At 30.8% G+C, this 12,376-nt stretch overlaps 1 protein-coding gene across 1 annotated transcript in view; it reads right to left on the reverse strand.

Moving 5' to 3' along the window:
* The window catches only part of LOC143228462 (cytoplasmic dynein 2 heavy chain 1-like), a 197,919-nt gene that overhangs the window by 5,579 nt on the left and 179,964 nt on the right, over positions 1-12,376 (reverse strand). Inside the window, 6 exon segments of the mRNA XM_076459717.1 lie at positions 4,383-4,598; positions 6,274-6,474; positions 7,801-7,821; positions 9,473-9,562; positions 9,565-9,674; positions 11,028-11,109. Coding sequence (XP_076315832.1) covers positions 4,383-4,598; positions 6,274-6,474; positions 7,801-7,821; positions 9,473-9,562; positions 9,565-9,674; positions 11,028-11,109 — 720 coding nt within the window.

Here is a 12,376-nt window from a genome sequence, read left to right on the forward strand (position 1 = left end):
ATCACCTTACTTCTCCTAAACAATCACTTACTTCATAATTGTATCTACACGTCCTGTTTTATAAACTTACTGAAACACAAACTCAGTTCTACAAAGTTCACCTACAAACTTAATATCACCTTACTTCTCCTAAACAATCACTTACTTCATAATTGTATCTACCGTCCTGTTTTTATAAACTTACTGAAACACAAACTCAGTTCTACAAAGTTCACCTACAAACTTAATATCACCTTACTTCTCCTAAACAATCACTTGCTTCATAATTGTATCTACACGTCCTGTTTTATAAACTTACTGAAACACAAACTCAGTTCTACAAAGTTCACCTACAAACTTAATATCACCTTACTTCTCCTAAACAATCACTTACTTCATAATTGTATCTACAGTTCACCGCCTGTTTTATAAACTTACTGAAACACAAACTCAGTTCTACAAAGTTCACCTACAAACTTAATATCACCTTACTTCTCCTAAACAATCACTTACCTCATAATTGTATATAAACTTACTGAAACACAAACTCAGTTCTACAAAGTTCACCTACAAACTTAATATCACCTTACTTCTCCTAAACAATCACTTACTTCATAATTGTATCTACACGGCCTGTTTTATAAACTTACTGAAACACAAACTCAGTTCTACAAAGTTCACCTACAAACTTAATATTACCTTACTTCTCCTAAACAATCACTTACTTCATAATTGTATCTACACGGCCTTTTTATAAACTTATTGAAACACAAACTCAGTTCTACAAAGTTCACCTACAAACTTAATATCACCTTACTTCTCCTAAACAATCACTTACTTCATAATTGTATCTACACATCCTGTTTTTATAAACTTACTGAAACACAAACTCAGTTCTATAAAGTTCACCTACAAACTTAATATCACCTTACTTCTCCTAAACAATCACTTACTTCATAATTGTATCTACACATCCTGTTTTTTTAAACTTACTGAAATACAAACTCAGTTCTATAAAGTTCACCTAAAAACTTAATATCACCTTACTTCTCCTAAACAATCACTTACTTCATAATTGTATCTACACATCCTGTTTTTATAAACTTACTGAAACACAAACTCAGTTCTACAAAGTTCACCTACAAACTTAATATCACCTTACTTCTCCTAAACAATCACTTACCTCATAATTGTATCTATCGTCCTGTTTTATAAACTTACTGACACACAAACTCAGTTCTACAAAGTTCACCTACAAACTTAATATCACCTTACTTCTCCTAAACAATCACTTACCACATAATTGTATCTACACGTCCTGTTTTTATAAACTTACTGAAACACAAACTCAGTTCTATAAAGTTCACCTACAAACTTAATATCACCTTACTTCTCCTAAACAATCACTTACCACATAATTGTATCTACACGTCCTGTTTTTATAAACTTACTGAAACACAAACTCAGTTCTACAAAGTTGAAATACAAACTTAATATCACCTTACTTCTCCTAAACAATCACTTACTTCATAATTGTATCTATACGTCCTGTTTTTATAAACTTACTGAAACACAAACTCAGTTCTACAAAGTTCACCTACAAACTTAATATCACCTTACTTCTCCTAAACAATCACTTACTTCATAATTGTATCTACACGTCCTGTTTTTATAAACTTACTGAAACACAAACTCAGTTCTACAAAGTTCACCTACAAACTTAATATCACCTTACTTCTCCTAAACAATCACTTACTTCATAATTGTATCTACACGTCCTGTTTTTATAAACTTACTGAAACACAAACTCAGTTCTACAAAGTTCACCTACAAACTTAATATCACCTTACTTCTCCTAAACAATCACTTACTTCATAATTGTATCTACACGTCCTGTTTTATAAACTTACTGAAACACAAACTCAGTTCTACAAAGTTCACCTACAAACTTAATATCACCTTACTTCTCCTAAACAATCACTTACTTCATAATTGTATCTACACGGCCTGTTTTTATAAACTTACTGAAACACAAACTCAGTTCTACAAAGTTCACCTACAAACTTAATATCACCTTACTTCTCCTAAACAATCACTTACCTCATAATTGTATATAAACTTACTGAAACACAAACTCAGTTCTACAAAGTTCACCTACAAACTTAATATCACCTTACTTCTCCTAAACAATCACTTACTTCATAATTGTATCTACACGGCCTGTTTTTATAAACTTACTGAAACACAAACTCAGTTCTACAAAGTTCACCTACAAACTTAATATCACCTTACTTCTCCTAAACAATCACTTACTTCATAATTGTATCTACACGGCCTGTTTTTATAAACTTATTGAAACACAAACTCAGTTCTACAAAGTTCACCTACAAACTTAATATCACCTTACTTCTCCTAAACAATCACTTACTTCATAATTGTATCTATACGTCCTGTTTTTATAAACTTACTGAAACACAAACTCAGTTCTATAAAGTTCACCTACAAACTTAATATCACCTTACTTCTCCTAAACAATCACTTACCTCATAATTGTATCTATACATCCTGTTTTTATAAACTTACTGAAACACAAACTCAGTTCTATAAAGTTCACCTACAAACTTAATATCACCTTACTTCTCCTAAACAATCACTTACCTCATAATTGTATCTACACATCCTGTTTTATAAACTTACTGAAACACAAACTCAGTTCTACAAAGTTCACCTACAAACTTAATATCACCTTACTTCTCCTAAACAATCACTTACCTCATAATTGTATCTATACGTCCTGTTTTTATAAACTTACTGACACACAAACTCAGTTCTACAAAGTTCACCTACAAACTTAATATCACCTTACTTCTCCTAAACAATCACTTACCACATAATTGTATCTACACGTCCTGTTTTTATAAACGTACTGAAACACAAACTCAGTTCTATAAAGTTCACCTACAAACTTAATATCACCTTACTTCTCCTAAACAATCACTTACCACATAATTGTATCTACACGTCCTGTTTTTATAAACTTACTGAAACACAAACTCAGTTCTACAAAGTTGAAATACAAACTTAATATCACCTTGCTTCTCCTAAACAATCACTTACTTCATAATTGTATCTATACGTCCTGTTTTTTATAAACTTACTGAAACACAAACTCAGTTCTACAAAGTTCACCTACAAACTTAATATCACCTTACTTCTCCTAAACAATCACTTACTTCATAATTGTATCTACACGTCCTGTTTTTTATAAACTTACTGAAACACAAACTCAGTTCTACAAAGTTCACCTACAAACTTAATATCACCTTACTTCTCCTAAACAATCACTTACTTCATAATTGTATCTACACGTCCTGTTTTTTATAAACTTACTGAAACACAAACTCAGTTCTACAAAGTTCACCTACAAACTTAATATCACCTTACTTCTCCTAAACAATCACTTACTTCATAATTGTATCTACACGTCCTGTTTTTTATAAACTTACTGAAACACAAACTCAGTTCTACAAAGTTCACCTACAAACTTAATATCACCTTACTTCTCCTAAACAATCACTTACTTCATAATTGTATCTACACGGCCTGTTTTTATAAACTTACTGAAACACAAACTCAGTTCTACAAAGTTCACCTACAAACTTAATATCACCTTACTTCTCTAAACAATCACTTACTTCATAATTGTATATAAACTTACTGAAACACAAACTCAGTTCTACAAAGTTCACCTACAAACTTAATATCACCTTACTTCTCCTAAACAATCACTTACTTCATAATTGTATCTACACGGCCTGTTTTTATAAACTTACTGAAACACAAACTCAGTTCTACAAAGTTCACCTACAAACTTAATATCACCTTACTTCTCCTAAACAATCACTTACTTCATAATTGTATATAAACTTACTGAAACACAAACTCAGTACTAACACAAAAGCAAACTGAAATAAATAACAGCCTGACACAAACACTTTGTTCTAAGGTGTAAAAAAACGTTTAGTAATTTCCCCAAAACTGAAAATGTGTCGTTTTTTTCTTTCAAAGGAAAATAACCTGCGTATTATTTTAGAAACTGAATACAACTTTAAGATACATATGGAGAAGTGAATTATATTCAAAAACTTACCAGAAATGGTAATAACTTTATCTAATACTTACATTCATTAATTATTTCTGATGCCAATGTATATAAAGCATTTAAGTACATGCTTCTTATAAAATATGTACAAGTTACAACAACTGATCATATACAGAGACATAGAAGTATATCATATATTGTTAGAAGGAATGAGTTTATATGACAGTTTCTTTATTCTCACAGTTTTATAGATTACATCTTAATTGATTAAACACACATAAATAGAGAAAGACTAGTTTACCTCATGTTGTAACAAGGAAGAAGCCAGTGTCCGAGTATCTTTATTTAGAAGGATAGTTCCACGGATTACTTTACTCACTGCAGCAAGAGATGCATGAATACTTTGTACGAGACGAATTCCATTGTAATGTTCCAAACGAACAAATGTCACCACTGGCAGCTCTGATCCTGCATTTTCTACAGGTGGAGCCACTTTCATTTGAATCAGCTGAGATCCCTATAGAGATTCATTATATAGCATGTCTTACACCATTTCTATCTACTAACAAAGTATCCTGGCTTTCTTTCACTGTTTATGAAAAATATTTTCACAGAAAATATTTCTGTTTTCTTTTATATCAAATTAAATCTAAATCTCAGAGGAAACAAAACTCACAGAAAAGACATCATTTTACATAATACAAAGAAAATATTCAGAGCAATTGTGGATTAATAATTCAAAAATGCATCAGGAACATCACAAAATAACTCTTTATAACATATATCTCATATTACATACAGTAAAACAGTCATAATATATGTATTATGTAAATAGTCTTGTAATTATACTAGTTTATATAGGGTGGTAAAAATGGATATTGGCTGTACACTGATTTATATATGGTTGTAAAGAAAGACTTTGGGTGTATACTGGTTTATATAGGATTGTAAGGAAGGATCCTGACTGCATACTGGTTTATATAGGGATGTGAAGAAGGATCCTGGCTGCATATTGGTTAAAACAATGTTGTAAAGAAGGATCCTGGCTGCATACTGAATCAAATAGGGTCATAAAGAAGGATCTTGGCTGTATGTTGATTTATGTAAATTACATATTGTGGATAATGCTCTTACCTTCATGGTTCTGTGTGTGTGTGAAGAATCTTCTTAACTATAAGGATCTGTGTATCTGTAAAGAATGTTATGGACGAAATGGTTCTGTGTGTGTAAAGAATGTTAAGGACTAATGGTTCTGTGTATCTGTAAAGAATGTTATGGACTAATGGTTCTGTGTATCTGTAAAGAATGTTATGGACTAATGGTTCTGTGTGTGTAAAGAATGTTATGGACTAATGGTTCTGTGTGTGTAAAGAATGTTATGGACTAAATGGTTCTGTGTGTGTAAAGAATGTTATGGACTAAATGGTTCTGTGTGTGTAAAGAATGTTATGGACTAAATGGTTCTGTGTGTGTGTAAAAATGTTATGGACTAATGGTTCTCTGTGTGTAAAGAATGTTATGGACTAATGGTTCTCTGTGTGTAAAGAATGTTATGGACTAAATGGTTCTCTGTGTGTAAAGAATGTTATGGACTAATGGTTCTCTGTGTGTAAAGAATGTTACAGACTAAATGGTTCTGTGTGTGTAAAGAATGTTATGGACTAATGGTTCTATGTGTGTAAAGAATGTTATGGACTAATGGTTGTGTGTGTGTAAAGAATGTTATGGACTAAATGGTTCTGTGTGTGTAAAGAATGTTATGGACTAAATGGTTGTGTGTGTGTAAAGAATGTTATGGACTAAATGGTTCTGTGTGTGTAAAGAATGTTATGGACTAAATGGTTCTGTGTGTGTAAAGAATGTTATGGACTAAATGGTTCTGTGCGTGTAAAGAATGTTATGGACTAATGGTTCTGTATGTGTAAAGAATGTTATGGACTAAATGGTTGTGTGTGTGTAAAGAATGTTATGGACTAAATGGTTCTGTGTGTGTAAAGAATGTTACAGACTAATGTTTCTGTGTGTGTAAAGAATGTTATGCACTAATGGTTCTGTATGTGTAAAGAATGTTATGGACTAAATGGTTCTGTGTGCATGAATTTTCTTGACAGTACTTCTAATACTTTATAAACATATCTACTTAGATATAAAGAACCCATGTATCTTATGATTATAAAAGGTATTTCACATACCTGATTCAATTTCTTCCACAGATTTAGAATTGGGGACAGTTCAGTACTCCAGCGATGGATATCAAATTTTGCAACTGCTTCAACAGAACGCATCAACAGCTTCAACTGGGATATCACCTGGCTGCTGATGATACGTTGTGCTGACCTCTCAATGTTGGCTGGTAGACCAAAATATGCAGGGTTATCCACATCTGGTAACTGCTTGAATAATGTGAAGGTATTCCTGTAGCAAATAGATAACGGAATCAAATACACATCTAACTTAGTTCTTGATGAAGAGAAACCCACTTGAAATAAAAATGTATCTCAGAACAGCTAGTATAAGTATTAACACTTTTACTGATAAGGAGAGAACAATGTTTCATCTTCAGGTTAAGAAAGAGAGAGTGTTTGAATGTGACCATTGATGGACATGTCTTAGGGATGAGAGTATAAATGGGTACAGGATTGTAGGGGGCGTTGAATGTTAATACTAGGTTATTAATTAGTATAGGTATAAAGGTGTTCCTTTATATTGGTTTAATTTTAGTTTTAGTTGTTGTATAAGTAAGGCTTCTTTGAATTTGTGTTTGTTTCTATTTATTTCTGTACTTAGTATCTGGGTGTTATCCATGGTTATGTTGTAATTATTTTATTTGCAGTGTTCAAAAACATGTCAAGGTGACTTTTTGTGTTCTTTGAATCTGGTTTCCACTTTTCTGCTCGTTTCTCCATTATAGAAGTCGTGGCAGTTGTTGCATTGTATTTTGCAAATTATATTACTGTTGTGTTTGTCAGTGTAGTTTTTACATAGCATGGGCTTTAGTTTTGTAGAAAGTTTTTGAATAAATTTGGTATTTACTGGAATGTTGTGTTTTAAGTTTTTTTTCCAAATATTGGTTATTTTTTCACTGATGTCTGAAACATAGTATGCAGCAGTATAAGGTTTTGTAGTTTGTTGTGTCTTGTGATTTATTGTTGTTGGTCTAGGTGTGTACATAAAATGTTTTCCACGGTTTTTTGAGTAAATCTGTTGATGTTGATGAAGTGTTGTTTTATTTTGTTGATTTTGTGGTTAATTTTATGGGTGAGCACAGTGTTGTGGCTGTGTTTATTTGGTTTCTTGCTATGTTGAGTTTTTGTTTTGCTTCATGTGCTGAGTCCCAGGTAATGTATAATCCAGTATAGCTCCAACACTCCCTACAATTCTGTATTAGTTTATACTCTTGTCCCTAAGATGTGTGTCCAGCAACGGTCAATTGCAAACTCTGTTAATTAACCTGAAGATGACCTAGGAAGGTTGAAACATTCTTCTGTATTTTACTGGAATAAAAGTCTTAGTGCCCTTACCAGCTGTTCTGAGATACACTTCTAACTTACATCATATGGAGAGATATTTTGTGGCAAATAGTTTACAAAGTTGAATACAGTTCTAAATTACAAATATTTCTGTGGCAAATAACGAATAAAAACCCTATAACCTATTTTACCCATTTCTATTAAGATTTATTGAACCTACATGTTTTTCTAACATCCTGTCTGTAGCACACAATATAAGGAAAGATGTTCCTGTTGCAAATAGTTTACTGAGAAGAACACAATTCTAAATCATAAACTGTTTATTTAGGAGTTTCCATACTATATCTTCCCATACATTATCTTCACAAAAATTCTGCAAGCTTTCAGCAGTTATTAAGAGTCATTTATAGACAAAAAATCAGGAGTTTTAATAAAATATTTTCATGAAAAATTCTCTGTTGAATATATGCAGTTAAAGCATTGACTGCTCTGAGTGCTGAGTGATTTTTCACATGAAAAACACTTTTTCTTTTAAACATCTCAAGTTTCATGTGCATAACCTCCTAAATAAACTTAAAACATTTTCTCAGTAAACCTTTATACCTTATCTCTTACTTTATCTACCCAAAATGAGTGTGGTAAATTTGACCACACATGTAACCATATAAGGAAATACAAAATAAACCTAAAGTACCCTTTCTGTTCAGTCAAGATCAATTTATATCTCAGAAATTTAGTTTTTTTTAATAAATCCTTATTTAAGTTAAAAGAAAATATTCACTTTGTCAGTGTTTGCTTAGACCAACTACCATTAAATCATAGAAGGCTGAGAACAAACTATCATAATAAAAAATTCAAACAGTGAAGGAAAGTAACTGATAATTATAATCATAAGAAATGTTATTTTTGTTTAGTAAACATACACTTATCTTTAGAGAAAAGCAGAACAATCACAGAAAAACTAAATTGTAATGATCACAAGTGAGACTTCACAGAATGACACAGAAATGAAGGTTTGAACTTTTCTTTTTCATTGTTCTTTCAAAATCAGATAAGTTTTACATTTGGGAAACTAGTTCCAACACAGGTGATGATGTGAAACTAAAGAGGAAACAAATATGCCAAAAATAGTTGATTAAATATCCACATTTCTGATAGATTTTCCTACTTACTGTAGTTTTCATGAACACTACTACATATGGTGTTGTGTTTTCTTATGACAATGACAAAATATTAAAATATTTTTAAGTTAAAAGTGTTAAAAGATAATAATGATTATTATACTTAAATTTTGAAACTTTATACTTGAAAGTTCAAAGATTCTCATCTGTCTGGATAGGGTTAAAACTCTTAACAAAGAAAACTAAACAAGATCACATTATTACTGTAATGTTCAGTTTAAATTACAAAATGTTTAGCTTTCAACTAGAGCTAACAAAGTAATTCAAGGATAAAACTCGACTATTAATACATACAATCAAATAATATTTCTCTAAAAGGTTATAAGTACTATTCTTTGAATGTATTAAAAGTATATTATTTATTATAAATAACAAATCTCACCTTCTGTTTCGTGATAAAGTTTGGCAATATGTATTTTTACCTGGAGATAAGTTAATCACACTTTTAATTGTATTTGGGCACTAAGTCTCTGTAGTACAACACCTTTATTACTAAGAGCATCGAATTCATACATACATTAAGACCAATAAATATAAACCAAAAATAACTATTTAATACTTGAATACCTTTAAATTTTGGTGAATATTGATATAAACTAAAACTATTAAATAATTCATACCAATATATCTCACAGAAAGGTGATACTGTCAGGAAATAGTTAAAAACCAAAACCATTAAAGAAAACAGTTTCTCAAGATACAAGTTGGATTCCTAACTAAGAACCGTACAGAAGTTTTACTTTTATATCAACGGACGTTGGTAGAATCACGTCCTTGGCCAAAGCTTGTTGACTGCGAGTTGTGCCAGAGATGACAGATGAGTCAAAAAAAACTGCCGGGTGTACGAGTCAAGAACAGAAATATCAAAAGGATTATCCACTCGGCCACCATAAATTGCATTGAGAAAGAGTCCATGAACAAAGTCCCATTGAATATCACGAGCTGTGGAAGTGAAACAAAGGTGTCTACATAAAACAAGCCAAGGAGCAAAGTTTTAATGAATTTCGTATTTGGTGAATGAATATAATATTTATGTGAAACAACAGTCTTTCAACAAACTTCCACTAAATGCGTGAAATGAGGTAAAAAATTTATAATTTACATGAAATAAAAAAACAACAAAAAGTTTCACTGTCTCTCACATTCTATAAATTAAATATACATACATGAAACACAGTCTATTTAAAACATTTTAATACTCTGTAGTTCCCTCTAAACCAGCAATAACTTTATTACACTAAACTGTAGCTGTACGTAAAACTAACACATGTTGGAACTCTAATTCTGTGTATATATCAAAATACTGTAAGATTCAAAGAATAATGAAAAGGTCTACTGAGAAACTATAGCTGTAGGTAAAATTACAATATGCTGGACCTTTAATTCAAGGTATAAGCTAAAAATACTGTAAGATTCTGGGAATAATGGAGAACTCTATTGATAAACTGTAACAGTAGGTAAAACTACTATATCCTTGAAATCTAATTGAATGTATAAAACAAACTACTGTAATATTCTAGTAATAATGAAGAGGTTTACTGAGAAACTGTAGCTGTAGGTAAAACTATGATATGCACAAACTCAATGTATAAAACAAACTACTGTAATATTCTAGGAATAATGGAGAGGTCTACTGAGAAACTGTAGCTATAGGTAAAACTATAATATGCACAAACTCAATGTATAAATTAAAATACTGTAATATTCTAGGAATAATGGAGAGTTAATATAAAAAACATCAAATCTATCATCTTTTATATAACAGGTTATACACGTAAATGTAATGAATTGGACATTGTAAAAATGTAGAATTTAAGAAAGAATTATTTATTTTCATTAACATTATAAACAAAGGCAGTCATCTAAACTGTTTTGAGGTATTAAAGATACGGTGAGGAAAACTGGGAAAAACAGCAAATTGAAGAATACATTTATTTGTTTATTATATGAGACATCTTATTTTCAAATCTTTATATGAAAAGAAATCAAAGTATAGCTTATAAGGTTATAAGTACAGTGTAAGTTCACCTTTAGAAATGAAAACATTATAGTTTATGATAAATGTCATGAACGATTTTACTGGAGGTAAATAATTAAGTCAACAATCAATATTATACATCAGCATAATGAAATAAAGCTAGCCATATACAAACAAACCAGTGAGATCCATTACACTTATGTTTGACTCAACAATAACTCTGAGGGCTTATCATGTTAAAAAATGGGTTTTGATATTTGCAGTAGACACAAATAGCTATGTGCTTAATAACAAATGAATAATTTTAAAATACTTACTTGATGAACTGGTAACACGATCAATTACTTCTGTACTTGCTCGAAGGTCAGCAATATTGAATTCATAAAATTTAGTCCAGCCCTGAATCATATAACCAATGTGTTATTCATTATTAGATCCAAAGGAAGAAAACAAAACAAAAGTTATGTTTAAACATAATAAAATCAAACAAGAGTAACTACTTATGGTCAATGATGAGAAGACATAAAAATATGGCTATTTATAAGAGAAATAACCTATTCACACCCACAATTCTCTGGAAATGTTAAAACAAATAATGAAAAATATGAAAACTTATGACATTTCTTTTATGATTACAGAAGTGAAGTTAGACAAATATATGTAGACAAAAAATTCTTGACATAAAAATATAGATATTGTATATTTAATGAAATGCTTAGCAAGAAAAGTGTTACTACTTAAAGAGTATAATATTCTTCTCTCACACCAGGTGGCCTACAACATTATTACAGTCAGACTTCAAAAGGAATCCTTCTAAAATCCAGAATGATCAGAAATCTAGATCACTTTCTATAGTGTAATGATCAACCTTAGTGTGCACATGAAAGCTGGTACAAAACTGATACCATTTTACAGAGTTACTAATCTAAAACCACAAAAATGTCCTGTTTACTCAGTATAAATAATGTCCTGTACTGGCTCCTTATCATGAGAAAAATTTTCATGTATGTTGGTCTATAAGTTTGAGACATGCAGGTGAAAACACAAAAAACACACATACAAATGGACATAACTGAAAATCTCAAACATCCAGTACTAACTTTTAATTATTACTCTAAAATATCTTGATGTAAAACTTACTTCATAACACAGTCATTTCTATTGTACAATTTTTAATTTGTCTAATTAAAATTAAGTTAAAAGTTCTGGAGAGGAGTCACATAGAGAAAGATGTTATCATAAGTATCATGCTTATGTGTAATATATATAGACAGTGTATCCCCACTGCAATGTCAGTCCTACTTCTTCAGTCACCTCCAAAACCTAGGATACATTTTATAATTCCATGTTGTAGCTTCTACCCTAGGATCCTTTTTTGTTAAAAATGTGCACCATATTTAAAATAAAATTTCACATTAATGTGTTTAGGTGTATGGCTTGAAAATTTTATGGTTATAAAACACACACACGAATCACATATTAAAACGTTAAACATGGGGCAGTACTGATGTGACAAAAAATAGCTGTTTTTGTTGCAGCTGTCCATTAAGTTCTACTTTACTATACCAATAGAAATTAAGTGACCAGTTGAACTTGATACAATCATAATTGTTGTAAAACAAATGTCTTAATTTCATAAAAGTATGGTTTGTACAGTATAAATTGA

The sequence above is a fragment of the Tachypleus tridentatus genome, chromosome 10 (genome assembly GCF_004210375.1).
Source record: "Tachypleus tridentatus isolate NWPU-2018 chromosome 10, ASM421037v1, whole genome shotgun sequence".
Classification (NCBI taxonomy): domain Eukaryota; kingdom Metazoa; phylum Arthropoda; class Merostomata; order Xiphosura; family Limulidae; genus Tachypleus; species Tachypleus tridentatus.